This window comes from Protobothrops mucrosquamatus, unplaced genomic scaffold, assembly GCF_001527695.2.
Source record: "Protobothrops mucrosquamatus isolate PMUCROS unplaced genomic scaffold, P.Mucros_1.0 scaffold2677, whole genome shotgun sequence".
NCBI classification, from domain to species: domain Eukaryota; kingdom Metazoa; phylum Chordata; class Lepidosauria; order Squamata; family Viperidae; genus Protobothrops; species Protobothrops mucrosquamatus.
Genome location: NW_015388724.1, coordinates 115,795 through 133,730, shown reverse-complemented (window position 1 = coordinate 133,730; position 17,936 = coordinate 115,795). Strand labels below are relative to the sequence as shown.

Below are 17,936 nucleotides of genomic sequence, written 5' to 3'. Positions count from 1 at the left end.
TGGAGACACTTCCAACTGCTTCTTTCTCTTCATCGTGCAAAATAATCTAAAAGTTTATTATACTCTTCTGTTCTACCTTGACAATGAAGCACAATGGGGCTTTTGTCCCTACAAAATGTGTGAGGAAAGAGAGGTGAGGTACAGAACGCCTTCTTCGGTGCTGATTAGCAGCAGAAGACCTGCTTGTTGGGATGGACTTGGGCAAGTGTAGATGGGTATGTCTGGATAACGGTGGGTGAATGCCGAGATAGAGACATTAAATAGTTTGAAGTTGCTCAAGTGATCAGTCCCTGGTGTGGAGGTGCTCCTTCACTTGAGCTGCTTCTTGAACTACTACTTCTGAAAGCAGATCTACTAATCGTCTACAGTCTAGGGGACAAGAAGAATGCTGTCTACCAGCTTCCTATAAGACTGTAAATTTCTTCCACCAAATACCAAGCTGACAGGCTGGTGAGACAGAAGAGGGGTGTGGGGTGAAGCTCTTGGCTGTCCTCCAGGCCACCAACCTATCAGCTGGACTATTTTTTTGGACAGAAATTTTCTAGTCTTAAAGAAGACTGATAGACAAGTTTTGCTATTCGTCCTGTCACTTGGGCTAGTAACCGAAACGGATAGGGTTCCGGTCCCAGCTCCCCAATACCTCAAACTGGTTCACCAGCACTAACTGGCTACCCCCAAATATCCCACAAAGTGTGCAGAATTGCAAGTGTGGAGACTGGAGACATTCCTCGCGAAACAAAACATAATCAGACTTTATATGGCAAAGTTCTTTCTGAAGGGGGACAAGCAACCCCAAAACCTTGTATGAAATGGTCATCAAGAGCATCTATTGCTAACCAGAAACGGGGGACAGCATGACTGCAACAGCATCCACCAGTCAACTGGGTGGAGACCCTACATTCAACAAAATAAAGCATTGTAGAAGTTGGAGAACACAACAAAAAGTTGGGCAGCAGCTGTCCTTGTGGCTGGCCAATGGCAAGCTAAGGATAACATCACACATCTGTGCCCTCCATAAATGGTTAGTGGAGCATCACATAAAATGTATGGGTGAGCATGATGACTTCCTGTGCTGTACAAGCCCAGCCAATGTATGGATCAGTTCTGTTTTGGCTTGGCTAGCCAAACATCTCTCCGATTCATCTCTCTGCCCTTCTGGTTTCAATTGTGAAAAGTCAAGCTTGGGTAATTCAAAGGGAAGTCTCACCTGCAGAAACGGGAAGTAAACCTGTGACAGCCCAACTTCTCGTTTCACAAGTGGCTGAGATGTGTTACAAAATTAAGCAGGGACGGATAAAATCAGACAGATGTATACCGAGGTTGCAAAAGCTTTTCTGTATGTGAAAGATGTCCCTTCCCAGATTCTTTGGAGGTGCAGGATAAAATTGTATCATCTACCAAGTGGTGAAGAAGCTAGTCCAGATAAGCAGAGACTTTTTTTTGGGGGGGGGGCTCTTCCAATCTGCTGGCCTGACTTGTCTGTGTTTGGGCTTTGTCACCATTCTGTGACACAGATTTTAAACGCAACACAAACATGGGACAGGAGAGAATCAGCAGAGGCTACCCCAAAGCTAGAAATGTACTATATCAGGGGTCCTCAACCTTGGCGACTTTAAGACTTGTGGACTTTAATTCCCAGAATTCCTCAGCTAGCTTTGAACTCCACAAGTCTTAAAGTCGCCAAGGTTGAGGACCCCTGTACTATATAAACCTTTTAGGTCAGACCACTCTTAGTCCTTAAGTGGAATGCTAGGGAGGGGGTGTAGTCCTCCCATCGATTTATATTTCAATACAAAAAAGAATAAAATTAGATAGTGTGACTGATCTGCATGCATCTTATAGTTTTCTGTTCTGAAGTGGTAAGAAACAGGTGAATATAACCTATGGAAGACAGTGTCACCTGGATATGCACACACCTTAATACAATCTAGCTAACAAAGGCAGGTAAAAAATAAAGGTAATGGAGTCCCTGCAGCTTTTACTCTGCTGGCTGTTACTGGCTCATCTCTGTTTCAAGGCCAGCGCTGTCGGTCATGTGGCCAGCATGACGTCACGGAACGCCGTTAGCTTCCCACCGAAGTGGTACCTATTTATCTACTCGCATTTGCCTGCTTTCGAACTGCTAGGTTCGCAGGAGCTGGAGCGAGGACGGGAGCTCACCCTGTCGCATGGCGCTTGGGTCTCAAACCTGGGCTGCCGGCTTTCCAGCTGACAAGCTCAGCATCATAGCCACTGGGCCACCGCACCGCCCAACTAGGCGGGGTGATTGCCCAATTAAAGTTTCATTGGGAAGTCCTTTAGTTCTCGCGTCCCAGGCGTCCTCTCCTGATTCTTCTTCCCCGTTTACTTACACAGCATTGGGGAGGACCAGTCACAGCAACCACAGCAGCAAAACCCACAACAGCTCTCTCTTAGGAAAGAGGCAGGACAATCACCAGAATGCTTCCAAGCAATCTCAGAGCTCCTCAAAATAGAGGCCACGGAAGAATATGGCCCGAAATCCTTCCAGATTTGTAACAGGGGGTTAGCAAAAGCCAAGCGCCAGATACAGCAGTGTGGACCAGTGGGCAGTATCCGTACTAAGGAACAAAGAATGATGTGGCGACTGTGGTTGTTTGATGGGGTGTTTCCATCTGGAAGAAAATGCTATTATTTCAGCCCGTTCCTTCCAGGCTTCAGTGGAAGAATTTTAAATCCTACTTCTCCCCAATAAACCATTGGCTTGCAACCAACTCCAAAGGAGTTGAATCACCTGTGCAGAGGCAAGGGGCAGGTGTAGTCCTAAAGGCAGTTGGGATTCTGCCCCAAAAACCAGGGTGCCAAGGAAAATACTAAACAGAGACAAGATGGATAGTTCTAAGCAGTGGTTATATGGAAGTTTCAACCACGATTGGACTCTAAATTAGGGTTATAGTTGGCTTTGATGCCTTGATTGGGCTAATTATCTAAGCCCTTACCCTCTTTCGTAATTTATACTCCCAGTTCCTCCTAACTTCACCTGCATCCCCATTCATGGCACAAAGCTGATCCAATTCCTGAAAAGAATACACAAGGAGACCAGCGGTAAGACGCAACCTTCATCCCAATAAAATGAATTGCTGCCTTCCTTCTCTGAGGACCGTTAGTGGAAGACTGCCAGCTAATGTGAAGAGAGAAGACCTACCGTAATCTTGCTGGCAGTATTCAACGCTTCCACCCAGTCCTGGAGATCTTTTTGGTCATTTGCTTGCAAGACATAGCGCTGAGACAAGGCGTTGATAACTGCAGATACAAAGATCATCGTCAAGAGCTGTGCATCACTTCAAAGAGGGCACATAGTTGTCCTCAGTAGCAAATTCCCAGCTTCTAGAAGAAGCCTTATTCTTTCTGAGTTCCCCACTCCTCATTCCCTGCTCCATGAACCAGTTTTCAATTTCTCCAAGAGGATACTGTTCCCTGGTCCACCACTCCAGGAAGTCCAGAGGGTGAGTTCAAAGACCCTTTTTTTTATATGCCCTGGAGTTTCCCCAAATTTAGCTGCAGAGATTCAACAGCAAAGTTCTTCCGAGGAGAGGAGAGAACTATTGTGCCCATCTACTTAAAGCAACAAATGAGTTGCACATTTAATACTTGTTTCATGCCATATAAAAAAGACATTTTAATAATCTCATTTTTTTTTTCCAGACGGCAATCAAACCTTCTGAGAACTACATGCCGTCTCCACTTGTATGCCTCAAACTAAGTGCAAGGATCTTTTCTGATTTTTAACTGCGGGAAATGACTGTAAGAGTGACTTTTTATGCCTGGGAAAAATGATAAATCAGGGTCATTCGGTTTGTATTTCCACCGAACACGCCAGGTTGACTTTTTCATTAAGCTTTGCCTGTGAAATATATTGGGGGAGTGCCAACCTTTGCATTAATACAATTAATGCATACTGATATTATTAATATTTCACAGTTAATGAATATTAAATTAATATTCCATACGCTTGTTGACCTTCTCATTTAGGAACAGTCCTTATTTCCTTCATTCCTACTCATGGCTCAGCTACGTGCACAAAACCATTTGTTTCCATGCAGGGAAAGAAGGAAGAGGATTTCCATGCTTCTCCTGTACCTGGAATTAGGGGGGAAGATGGTTCCAATTTAAAACAGGTGGGGGCAGCACATCAACTAAGAAAAAGTTTCTACCAGGGAGATGTGCTATAGAGTGGCTGCCCAATTAAGGAAAGGGGGCCAGGTGAACCTAAAACCCCAAAGTGGGGTGATTTCTAAGCAGAAAAGTGTAACCTTGATATACCCCTGCTTTATTATTACGTAGCAAGCTCTACTTTTCCTTGGGTTTGGCTAGTCTAAAGAAAAGAAGAAATAGGGACGACATGATAGCAGTATTCCAGTACTTGAGAGGCTGCCACAAAGAAGAGGGGATCAAACTATTCTCCAAAACACCAGAGGACAGGAGAAGAAACAATGGTTGGAAACTGATCAAAGAGAGAAGCAACCTGGAATTAAGGAGAAAGTTCCTAATAGTGAGGACAATCAACCAGCGGAACAACTTGCCTTCAGAGATCGTGGGCGCTCCATTCACTGGAGGTTTTTGAGAAGAGACCAGACAGTCGCTTGTCTGAGATGGTATAGGTTCTCCTGCTTGAGTGGGGGGCTGGACTAGAAGACCTCCAAGGTCCCTTCCAGTTCTATTCTATTCTATTCTATTCTATTCTATTCTATTCTATTCTATTCTATTCTATTCTACTCTACTCTACTCTACTCTACTCTATTCCTTTGATTGGTGGGCCAACTTTCCAAAAGAACTTCCTTAGTTCCAAAAGGCATTATTTCCGTCCAAGTGCAATTTCATTTAGACATGGCTCTTGCTAGTAGAACTGGGTGCTTACCCCAGAGAGTCTGAAAACAAGCCGTGTTTTCCTTGCCCTTGACAAAAGCAAAACACGGCAAGGTTTACTCCTCAACCATTCTGTTCCACCACTTATCTGATTTCCCACTGACCTTTTCTACAAGTCAGAGTCCCCATCTGCAGCTCCTGAGTAAGCGTGGACAATTACTCAGCCTTTGTTTGGAAGGTGGCTCACCTCCCAGCTCAGTTGCTGATATTTCCACCCACGTGGATATATAATAATTGGTTTTGCCAGTTATTTCTTGGGGAGCGTCATAGTGAAGGTGTTTGATCGATTGATAACAGACCCCGCCTCCCCACCATCCTGCTCCTATCCTCCCCATCTTTTAATTGGGCCAAAGTGTTTTGGATTTTGTATTTACATATTTAGGTTTTTAGTTTATATAGTTTTGATTTTTTTTTAATGATGGTAAGCCACCCAGAGTTGCCTTGAGATAAGATGGGCAGCCTGTACATGTTATAAATAAATAAATTATCCGAAGCTTAAAGAGGCGGAAAAAGAAAGAAATCAGAGTAATAAAATAATAAATTGCCTGGGAAGGAGCAAGGCAGTCAACCAGTTCCATCTCGTGTGGTTCTGTCACTTCCTCCCTAATTCCCCAGGGCTTCCTGTCTGAAGATGTTTACTTCAATCCTACTGTCCAATCCATCTCAGCCACTTCTCCTTCACGTAGAAGAACAGGGGGCCTTGAGGCTCTGATGAAACCCTTCTTGCTTCTTAGGCTTTACTTTCTTCTTCCTGTCCTGTGCAAAGCTAGGCTAAGCCAGTGGAAATCCACCTCTAAATTATGCCACAAGGATCAAGACCCAGTGGTCCTCGTTTGGAAGAGATCGACCACGGTTCTACCATAAGGTCAAAATGATATCCGAAAGCCTCCACTTGTGAGCCCAGTTAGGTGGCAACAACTTACTGACCTTGGCTGGTCTCATGCAAGTAGGATAGGGTCACACCAGTTTAACGCTTGGGTAGGAAGCCACAGGGAAATCCCATGCACCAAGCTAGATTTCAGAGTGGATGTGCAATTGTCTTAAAAGGAGATGGTGAACCACTTCCACATTACTCTCCCCAAAAAAAAAATCTGTAAAGATGTCTCCACAAGGCCCCCAAGAATTGAACTCAACTTGAAGACTACCTCTTTACCTTTTCTCTCCCTTCTCACAAAGAACTCTCTGCTCCAAGAATGTTCAAATCTCCATTTGATTCCCAAGCTGGTGCAGCTGAAAAAGCCACCCAACATCACCCAACGTTGCTTCCTAAGTAAGAAGTGAATTCGCTTGTCCACTTTCCACCTACACGTTAGGACTGTGCAGTGCTCTGGATTTGAAGAGCAAAATGTGTTTTGAATTGCACACAATACCTGCCAGGAAACAGTTATGTGCTTTTGATCACATCTTTGCCTGTGGAAGCCAAAGCTCTGCTCCCAAGGATGCCACAAAGATGTTCTCCAATCTTCATCCTCCCTATAATGACTTACATTAAGGATGGAGGACTCGAGGTCCATGCCCTACACATAGCCTCAAAGCATCTCATCTGCAGCTCGCCAAGAGCAGAGTGAGCAGGGCCGAACATTTCAGATCTGATCATTTTATTGGGGGGGGGGGAAGAGGGAGGGGGGCTTCAGGAGAAAAGACATGCTGTAGGCTAGAGACACTCATACAGATTATCATCCCTTAAAGCTAGCCACCCCAAACTCAGCCACATTTGCCTCTTGGGAGGGGTCTATGGGACAAAAAGCAACCCTTTAGCTCTAATCATCCTTTTCACCCTTGAAAAATCTTCCCCCAAATCAATTCTTTGAAAGGGGGACCAAAAGGTAAATGTGCCCCCCCCCCGATGAAAGAAAGCGCTCCCTCCCAATTAAGGCTTACCAAAACAGAATGGTGTTTTCGGCTTTTGTTTGGGGGTAGCCACGCTGACCTGCAAAGAAAGCAAATGGAAATGGGCTGCTGATGTGGTTGCCTGAGTTGTTTTATTGTCAGTTTTAGAAAACAGACTGTAGGACAGGGGTGTCAAATGGCCGGCCCATCAGCAGGGATGTCAAACTGCCGGATGCATCATGCGGAAGCCGCGCCCACCCCAGCTCCGGCAAGGGGGAAAAAAGACACGATACGTCACGACACGTCACGTGACGCGGTGAGTTTGACACCCCTGCTGTAGGAGAAGGATAGGCAAAGCCTGGGGGGGTGGAGTCAAGAGAGGAATTAGCCTGACGTCATTAGTTTCCCACAGTCCAATCCTTCTAGAATTCAGTTAACTCTTATCTAGCACCAATTTAGTGCTGACTATTAAATACAATAAATCAGCTTAACTGGAATTTAACAAGTGGTCCTGCCCTGACAGAGACAGACTCTTTATGAATTTGAGAACACAACATTCTCTCTCCTGCCAACATGAATGTCCCAGTCCTGTTGCACCCAGAGTGGGCAGCCAAACTTACTGCCACTAATTTAAAAAAGAGTTCAGACTATAATTAAAGCCAGTTGCAGAGCAATGAGGTGAGAGAGCGGGTGAGATAATTAACTCAGTCCAAAGAACAGGCCTAATGACCTAGGACTTCCTTCTTCTCCAGTTCTTCTTATCCTTAACTTATTTGCTCATTCTTTTTATCCCCTCCACAGAGTTCATGGCAGGAAATAAATCCCCAAAATCAATTTCAATCAATGAATGCATGTTGGCTATTTATTTTTTAGCTTCACTACCATAGGCTAATCCTTAGCCATCCAGATGATGAGGAACCTCAACTTGAGGTAGTCAAGTTGAGGTTGTTCATCAGCTGGATGGATAAAGATTAGTTTATGGTAACCAATAACCACCTTTTCCGACAAATAGGTTTTATTAAGAAACATGTGCATTTTTCCTATTGCTGCTTAATGCTTACTCAGCTCCATGTCAGAAAGGAAAGGACCTGTGCTCATGAGACATGTCACCTATTAATCCTGGCCAAGATTTCTACATATTAACTTATATGTTTGTTTGATTATGAGGCAAAGAGGTGGAGCCCTTAAAAAAACAAGAACAAGAATGATGAGGACCAGAAACACAATAGGTGCCGGTGGGGGAGCACAAAACTGTTTTAGCCTTACCTTAGAGATGTAGGTCAGTTGTAGAGATCCTACTGCTTTTGAGCCCACAGCCAGATTCTGAAATAAAAGCCAATTAAGCAACAGTCCATCATACGGGTGGAGTTCTCCCTTTGCTTATTTGGACGTGAAAGGTAAAGTTTTCTTTCAAATCAAGCTCAACTGTTCCTGAAAACACAACAGTTTTCTTGGCAGTTACACGGATGTAGTGATGCTTCCTCGTCAGCAAAAATACAATGGGAAGTCTACACTCCCTGGAGTTTGACCTGCTGCATTCATTGTTTGCACTTCACCTTTTTCAAGAAGTGGAGGGTGACTGTTAAAAGATCTATCCCACGTTATCTGCAATGCCACCATGCTACGTAATTGCAGTCATGTGAAATTATCTGCTCTAGAGTCATACTTTGTTCTGGCCATTGATAGTCTTCTAAGAATATCATAGCAACTCTAGACTTAGGTTTGTTGTTGTTGCGGTTGTTAGTTGCGAAGTCGTGTCCGACCCATCGCGACCCCATGGACAACATTCCTCCAGGCCTTCCTGTCCTCTACCATCTTCTGGAGTCCATTTAAGCTCACGTCTACTCTTTAGAAGGCCAGATCCTGAAGTTGAAACTCAAGTATTTTGGCCACCTAATGAGAAGGAAGGACTCACTGGACTTAGGTACACAGCCCTTAATTTTTTTCACTCCCCGCCCCCAACAATCACTTTAACTATTTCTTTCAGAGAATTGCACCGTGCACTTTTGACTCCCCCAAGATAAAGCTTCCCTTCCCAAGCTCTAGAAAAACTAGAGTGTTATTACCAATAAAGTTAAATTCTTTAGCCCCGTGTTTTTCAACCCGTGACAACTTTAAATTGGGTGGACGTCAACTGCCTTGGGAATGCTGGGATTCTGGAAGTTCAGCTCTCTTAAAGTTGTCAACATTGAGAAACACTGATTTAGACCATTCCCTTTTTTTTCCCCACAGCAATGGTTGCTATAGTTGAGAATTCTGAGAATAGCAATATAAGCTATTTTCTGGAGCAGGTTTAAAATTATCACCCCTTTTTCCCTGAAGACGCTTTATGGAGAACTCTGGGGTTGATCACACTTTTACAAGTTCAGCTTTTGCAAATACAAGAACAGTTTTGTTCATTCCAGATTTCCCCCCCCCCCCCCAATGCTTAGGTTACCAAGCCTCTCTAAGGTACAGAGTTCATTTAGTGACTGTTTAAAGTTACGACAGCACTAAAAAAGAGACTTATGATCATTTTTCACATTTACGACCATTGCAGCATCCCCAGGGTCACGTGATCAAAATTCAGACGCTTGGCAACTGACTCGTATTTATGACAGTTGCAGGGTCCCTGCGTCATGTGATCCCTTTTTATGATCTTCTGACAAGCAAAGTAAAAGGGGGAAGCCAAATTCACTTAACAACCATGTTCCTGACTTAACTGCAGTGATTCATTTAACAACTGTGACAGGAGCTGTGGTGGCGCAGTGGTTAGAGTGCAGTATTGCAGGCTAACTCTGACCACTGCCAGGAGTTCGATCCTGACCGGCTCAAGGCTGACTCAGCCTTCCATCCTTCCGAGGTGGGTAAAATGAGGACCCAGATTGTTGGGGGCAATAGGCTGACTCTGTAACCCGCTTAGAGGGGGCTATGAGGCACTGTGAAGTGGTATATAAGTCTAATTGCTAATGTTAAGAAAGGCTGTAAAATGGGTCAAAACCCACTTAACTGTCTCGCTTAGCAATGGAAAATTTAGGCTCACTTGGGGCTGTAAGTTGAGGATTACCTGTAGTAACTAAAAGCTGGTAAATACTGCAGATGGTACTCTGGTGTGCTCTTTTTTTTTTTTTTTTTTAAGTTGAACAAATAAGCTTAATTCAGTTCCTCCCGGGAAGGGACCGGCACGGCTTCATAGATAAAAACATTTGATGTGGTTTTCTTGCCAAGATGCTCAGACAGACGAAGTTATGAGATGAGTCAGAAAAAAACCCACTGGCTCAAATTTTCTCATTAGGAATGTGGGATTACAATGAAGGGACATTTTATCATCTATGGTGGATGCGTTAAAAAAAGCCAATAATTTTTGGACATACAATAAGTAAATATAACAATTCAGAAAATGTTACAGACTAACACACAGTTGAAACTAGAGACTTTTCTTTTGGCCTTAATAGACTCCCACAATATATTGCTTTTTTTTTAAAATACATGACAGCTGCAGCAAGATTAGTATATGTTCAAAAGTGAAAAGGTTTGATACTACCCACAATAGTGGAACGGTTGGTGAAGATGATGGAACTTGCAAAAAAGGGCTAAATTGGTTTCCTTCATTAGAGAAAAGATAACTATTTATGGCCAATGGCAAAACCCTCACAGACTTTTTGCATGAAACAGGAAAAAAATGCACTTATAACTTGCAGTTTTGATTATTAGAAAAAAAATAGATAATAGAAAAAAGAGGGGGTTTTTTGTAATCATAAGAGATAACTCTATAATCGCATTTATATTTGCTGCAAAAGAAATCGGAAACGTCTTCTATTTTATTTGTTTATTTGTTTATTTGTTTGTTTGTTTGTTTATTTATTTATGGCATTTTCCACTTTTGAGCATGTAATTTATTTCACTGCAGTTGTCCTACATAAAACAAAGTTCCGTGACTTTGTTCTAGTTGTCTGTTCATTAATCCCAACAGAAAACCTATGGTTTCAATTGTACTTTAATTTTTAAAATCTTCAGAATGGATGTATGCTCCTGTCTAATTTTTCTGATAGTCTGGAAAAATCACCAAAAGATACAGTTGTTTGTCCATTTGCATAACAATAGAATCAACATAATTGCATCACTTGTATAATTTTGCATTATGAAGTATGAAGTACTGTAAATGGACTCAACTGACATCATTGTGTTAATAACCAAATTACAGCAAGGGACAAATCATGCCAATTGCATCAATTTGGGTTTAATGGACATTTGGATTTAACAGACACCTTTTCAAATGGTCCATAAAATTAAGGCTTTACTGTATACAGAAGTTAAGTGATAAGCTTTAGGTTTACTTCTGTTTTCTGGCATATAAATTGCATACCTAGATTATCTATATGGTTACACATGCATAAATATCCCTGTCAAAGATAAAAAAAGTTATGAACTTTGACATAGATCTGAATGTCCTATAAACATTGTAGATATATTTTATTAAGCATAATTAGAGGGTAGGATTCAAAAAGAGACTCTCCATTTATCGACCATTTGAAAAGGTGTCTGTTAAATCCAAATGTCCATTAAATCCAAATCTAATTCGATGGTTGACATAATGATTGTCTTTTATGTTGATTCTATAGTTATGCAATTAAACAAACAAATGTATCTTATGACAATTTTCCGGACTGTTTCAGAAACAGTGGACAGGAACACACATTAAAGTGCAATTGTATCTTTTGGTAATTTCGTGGGGAGGGGGAAGACATTTTGCACAGAAAATCATTTACAATTTTTAGACCACAAGCATTAATTGCGGTCATGAGTCTACAGGGATATCATTTGTAACTGGACCTTAGCTCCATGAGAAAGTTGAAAAAACATCTGCCCATCTAACCAATCCCCTTAATGTTCTTAAATGGGGGTCTTTACGAACTTAACAAAGTGCTTATAGGGAGGGACTCACCTGAGGATTGTCCATGTACCACAAAAGACTGTTGATTTTGGTATCCAGAATAAAATACCGGCGCAGGAACTTTCCACAGGTTTCATTATCCTCAATGTCCAGGAATCCGCAAATTCGATTCTGACGGTCTACATAAGGCATTCCGAGGCACTGCTAGCATCCCTCTGCAAAGAGAAGGACACGCAGAGTGAGGGCCAAGGTCTTCTGCACACCAAAGGCACCTTGCACGCTACCAGTTCTTCAAAATACTCCTGAGCAGGTCTGTGGTCATAAAGGATAGCTTTACGCGTTGTGTTACAAAATAATCTGGCTTTTTCAGGCTGAGCTTAGCGGTTAGAGGAATCCAGCCAACTGGGGGCTATTTAACAAACCATGAATAAGCAAAAGCATTCTGTTCCTCGTTCCTTGCTTGGCACTCAAAGAAGAAGAAAGAAAAGGAAAGAAAAGGAAGTCCACAAAGTAGTTTGCAAGATGGTTCTGTAGGCCATATCACCATGTCAACTTCAGACAACAGACCGTTGCACTAGCCTTCATATTCAGCTTTCTCTTTTTTCTAAAAGTGTTCATGTGTGCAGGAATAGCACAGAGGAAGACAAATTAAATCAGATTAAGGCTACAAGGCTATAAACAGACTGCAATATTTTAATTCAGGCAGATGACTGTCAATATTCCTACCACCCTGAAAGAAATATGCACTGTTGGCCCTTTTTGTGCTGCTAGCGTTGTTTGCTGTTTAAAAAGCAAAAACAAAATGGGAGATGAATTAAAACTTGGCTTACAACTTTTCCCAGGCTGGAAAGCAACCTTAAAATTCTTGACCCATGAAATTTTGCAGAGTGGAGTCCCCTGTCTATTTGGAGTGCAGCTCTGATGGGAAAAGCCCATTAGCTTTTGAAGGAATAACTTCAATTATTAGCTTTGTCTTTTTTTAACCTATGTTATAGGCAGACAAGGAGATACATTCTAGAAACTGTCTGAATAACTTTTTTTAAAGAAAATAAACAACAGGAGCAGAGGAAGTAACAATAATCTGGATTCTGAGCCAGGCATGTGATATGAGTTTAATCCATATTCTCAAAAGAGCTCTTAACTTGTCGAGAAGGGATTAAAAATGGATATATTGTGTGCAGATAGCAGCCTATAAGAGCCTCCCACAGCACATTTTTTTTGCATTGCTGTCTTTTCTAAGCTTCCTTTAATAAAATAAAGGGAAGCTGGCATGCCACAAAGCAAAATGCCAACGTCTAGGTTACCACAACACAGTATTTGTCGGAAAGCGTTTTCATTTGTTCTAAATAACTATTATAGAACACAGCAAAAATATTTGGTGTTAGGGAACCTCACTATCTCCTGGTACATCAATGTTTTGACTATGCTCATCATGGCAGCCATTTTTCCATTTATTCTGTGAAATGTGTGTGCTGGGTATACCCACTAACGTCTGAGAGAGAGAGAGTGATTTTGGGCCAGTCATTTTTCACTCAGCCCATGATGTTAGACTTGGGCAACAAGCGGGCTGGTCAATTCCTGTCACAAACCAATGATCACACCTGGTTGGTCTAGATAAAAAAAGTGAACTCTGCAGTTGGGGGAGGAGGGGAGGAGGAGGAGGAGGAGGAGATGATTGTGGAGTTCAAGGAGAATCTTAATCAGTTGCCAAACTTGTCTAACTAAATAGAGGGTACGGTTAGTGTGCTAAAATTTGGACAAGGTCCACAATTAAATCATTGCTCCCAACAAGGTTCCCTGGCTAATCCTGAGTAGATCACCTTCTAGTTCAGTGTTTCTCAACCTTGACAATTTTAAGGCATGTGGACTTCAACTCCCAGAATTCCACAGCCAGCAATGCTGGCTGTGGAATTCTGGGAGTTGAAGTCCACATGCCTTAAAATTGTCAAGATTGAGAAACACTGTTCTAGTTGCTTATTAGGAACTTCTAACATCCAGCTACTGTTGTACTAAAATACTAGTAACGAGGAACAGGCTTTCCCTGACTACAGGATGGCATAAATCACTCAGAAGTATCTTGCCGTAACTGTTCTACCTGATCTATTTGATCGAATGAGGTCAATACAATGCAGCAATAACTTTCAGCCTTTAATCCACAGGTCATTGAGGACAACTCAATGTTGCATTACCTTCATTCACTTCTTTGGAGAAATGTGAGGAACAAGTGATCTTATTCTAACTCTCCTAACATTTGTGCAGGCTTCTTAAATCTGGTGATAAGTGCATCATGTGGTGTAAATCCCAGATAGTGTTAGATGGTTTCTGAAGCAGTATTACTGAGAAAGTGGTTTGTCCAAGGTAACCCAATGGATTCCTAGCCAAAATGAAAATTGAAAATGGGGACTACTCAATTAAAAATGGGGACTACTCAACCCATCCCTGACACCAGCCTTCCCCAGCCGTTATGATGGCTGGGAACTTTGCAAGTTGCAGTCTGATGCATTTGGAGGGCACTTGTGGAGAAGAGCGCCCTACACTGTACACATTCTTATATTTGCACAGTTATTTCCTAGGAGAGATTGAAGAACAAATACTTTCAATGATCTACTTCAGAGAATGTTCTGCTAAAGATTTTACTCAGGCTAAATGACACAGGCCTTTTGCAGAAGAAAATGAGAACCAGTAACTTGACGTGATGGAGGAGGAAAATACCTGGAAAATACCACGAACTGTGGTCCACCACAAATCTGCAGGACAGGAAGGCTTGGGAGATGCAAAATTTCTCCGAATTTGCCAGATGACGAATGCAATGTCACAATCAGAGTCCCACCCCATGTCTGTGTACACAAGGAGTGAGACTGTGACCATGATGTCATGCCCCCTTGCAGATTTTGACCCTGATAGAGGAAACAACCTATGATGCATTGCAGATTAAAATACCTATCAAGATGATTCATGGGGAATGCTCAGCAAAACCGGAAGATCTTTAACCAGGGCAACCAGATGGAAATTTTACCAGAGTCTGACACAGCTTCGCTGGTTGCCTGCTCACACCCTTTGAAGTGTTACATGGCTTGGACACAATTCCAGAAGGTGTGTCTCTTTGTACCTTCCTACTATATCCTGCCATACAACCTTCAAAGGAGCCTCTGGTGGATGTAGCCTTGCCAGGAGATTTCAGCATGAGACATCTTCTCTCGGATGGCCCCTGGACGACAGAGGGTTCATTCCATTCCAGTGTAGCTGAAGTCAATGCCACAAATTTTGTGCTGTCACCTGACAGCATGAATTCCTCCAGGCATTTTAAAATTGCTTTGTAATTTACCTTTTGTTTTCCTTCCTTTAGAAATCGCTCCACGATTTGAAGGATGGTTTACTGTACTGAAGTTATTCCTAATTGATGTGAGGCTGATCTGGATGTGTCACCCCACTGATCGTTAGGGTTGATTGAGCTAATATGACTGTCTAGGCCAGGGATCCTCAACCCCCGGTCTGTGGACTGGTAATGGGTCGCGGCATGGCCAGCAATCAGTTTGCACAAATAAACAAAGCCACATCCGCGAAATGCAGGCAACACACAAAACCACGCACCCTCCGGTCCATGGAAAAACCTCTCTCCACGGAACCGGTCCCTGGTGCCCAAAAGGTTGGGGACCTCTGGTCTAGGCAATAGCAATAGCACTTAAACTTATATATTGCTTAACAGCCCTCTCTAAGTGGTTTATATATTGCCCCTAATAACCCGGGGTCCTCACATTAACGACCTCGGAAGGATGGAAGGCTGAGTCAACCTTGAGCCGGTCAGAATCGAACTCCCGACAGTGAACAGTGAGTTAGCCTGCAATACTGCATTCTAACCACTGCACCACCACGGCTCTGTGGTTCAGGACTACCTGTATTTAATGTTTATCCAGGTGGCACTTTCAGCTATTCTCTTTTGACTGAAGGGCGAGCCCAAATAGTTTGCATAATAAAACCAACAGTCCACAAGCAGTGGGAAAGGCCTTGCTACTTTTGGATTCAAGCCCACCTCCATGACGAAGGTTCATTTTCTTTTACCCTTTCCAAACTGCCAGGCACAAGCAATCGGATCCACGCGTGAAGGGCTCAAATTGACTACTGTATTCTACTCATAATACAAGAATCTCCCCAGTCTGCTTGTCTTCCCTTAGGGTACGTAGAGAAGCCCATCTTGCTGCTATGCAGTGACTCAAGACTAGTTCCCCACTTGATCCCTCCTCCTTGCCTGGCTGGTAGTTTCCCCAACGCCAACCCTAACGAATTTTCTCCTCCGGCCCACTGGCAGTCAGAGGGCAAGCCCCTAACAAAAATCAGAGAATTTCCCCTTTCTAAAAGGAAATTTTGAAAAACTATTATTAGACTATCCCTAAAACTCAGGGGAAACGTAAACAGTCATTTTTGTTTTTTCTAAATTGTACAATAGCTGGGGTTTGGTTTCGTTTTTTGTTTTTGTTTTTTCATTTTTCCCTTCCATGTCAGGAGTTTCTCACATTGGTCCAGTAATTCAGAAAGCAGAATTAGCCCCGCCACTTTGAATGCCATATATCCCAAACAGAGGGCAGAAAATGCACAAGAGGCTAATACACATGCAAATGTAGACTCAATTAATTTATGTTCTTTCAAGAGAAAAATACAAGGCGCCGTTCCCTAGTTGCTGTCTTGGTCGCTGACTGAATAAACGTTTTTGTGTTCCGCAGGGGTGAGCTTGTGGGCTAACAGATCAAAGTCAAATGAAATCTGCATCAATTCGCTGTATTTTTCTGTTCATTCTAATGTCTGAGCGTATTGCAAGACATTACAGATCACGAAGCGAAGTTGGTTCAAGTTTTATCCTGGTGTCTGCAATATCTGGGTCCCTCAGAAAGAACATCAGGCTTCTACCCTTTATACATACTACTGATAAATCAACGGCTTTGACAATCTTTGGTCATACTTGAATTCTGAGGAAATTTAGATTAAAGTACTAACAGAACTTAGCTGGGCAATAAAAACTATTAAAGAGTGACCCCCAAAATTAAACAAAATGGCAATGAACTATATAGCATTCACTAGAACAGGGCAAAAGGGAGGCAAAAGATATATGGGCGGTCCTCCACGTACGACCGCATTTGACCCCAAAGTTTATGTCGCTAAGGGGGAAATTTGTGGGGTGAGGTTTGCCCCATTTTACGACTTTTCTTGCCACAGTTGTCAAGTGAATCACTGCAGTTGTTAAATGAGTCACAACACTGTTAAGTGAATCTGGCTTTCCCACAGATTTTGCTTGTCAGAAAGTATCACAAAAGGGGATCACGTGACCCCGGGACGCTGCAACCGTCATAAATGTGAGTCAGTTGCAAGCATCCGCATGTAAATCACGCGACCGTGGGGGATTGCTACAAGGGTTGTTAAGTGTGAAAAAAGGGTCATAAGCCACTTTTTTCAGTGCCCTTGTAACTTCGAACAGTCACCAAACGAACTGCTGTAAGTTGTGCACTTACAACACTGCATTAATTTCTTAAAGTAGTTCAGGGTTATTTGAAGCAAAAAATTCAGGCTCCCAGTTCTTTAATAGCAAATGAAGAAGTTGTATTTCCAATACCTTCCTGGTAACCAAGATGAAGATTTTTTTTACAGTATTTGTATACATCAGTCATTCCAGCATATATTTATATTCGCCCTGAGTCCGAAAGGAGAAGGGCGGGATATAAATACAATTAATAAATAAATAAATAAATAAATAAATAGGTTTGTTATATATATAGGTTGGATAATAATTCTCCCTGCCTATAGACAATATTGAGTCAGATGGAGCAATGGTTTGACTTTGTAGGAGGCAACTCCCTGTGGCCTTTAATGAGCTGGCCCTGCCATTATTATTACGTTAGCTTTATTATCTCTAGTTCTGTCATCACAATATAATATAAATATTTATTAAGCCCTTCGACTGGGAAGATGGGTGCTTTCAAGCCACAGCTGCATCTGAGTTTACCTCAGGGGAGGCACCCACGTACAGAGCTTTGCAACCGTGAGATTAAAGATGCTCAATTATTTCATTTATTTCTTTATTAATCATGTTTTCATGGCTGCCCTCTCGCACAAAACGGCCCTGGGCGGTGTGCAATGAAAAGGAAATTAAAACTGCACCTTTTGTAAAAGACAGCATTTGCAAACTATAAATAAGAAGTTTCTCTTTTGTTTTCTCTAAACTGAGTTAATCTGGTAATACGTTATGGGAAAGGAAGGAAGTAGCTTCTGTCTGACAGGCATGGTGGGTACTAAAAGATCCCTTCTCGGTTTCACATATGGCAGTAAGAGCAGACAAGACAGGACCAAGAGGAGGAAGTAG

At 42.4% G+C, this 17,936-nt stretch overlaps 1 protein-coding gene across 1 annotated transcript in view; it reads right to left on the bottom strand.

Annotated features, from left to right (window-relative positions):
- PLEKHA2 (pleckstrin homology domain containing A2) overlaps positions 1-11,833 on the bottom strand; it is a 31,385-nt gene extending 19,552 nt beyond the window's left edge. The window contains exons 1-4 of the mRNA XM_015825522.1: positions 11,639-11,833; positions 7,981-8,037; positions 6,766-6,814; positions 3,164-3,261 (exon numbers count right to left, since the gene is read on the bottom strand). Of these exons, the coding sequence (XP_015681008.1) occupies positions 3,164-3,261; positions 6,766-6,814; positions 7,981-8,037; positions 11,639-11,779 (345 nt within the window). The 5' untranslated portion in view covers positions 11,780-11,833. The remainder of the gene's footprint in view (positions 1-3,163; positions 3,262-6,765; positions 6,815-7,980; positions 8,038-11,638) is intronic.
- Positions 11,834-17,936: the final 6,103 nt, after the last annotated feature.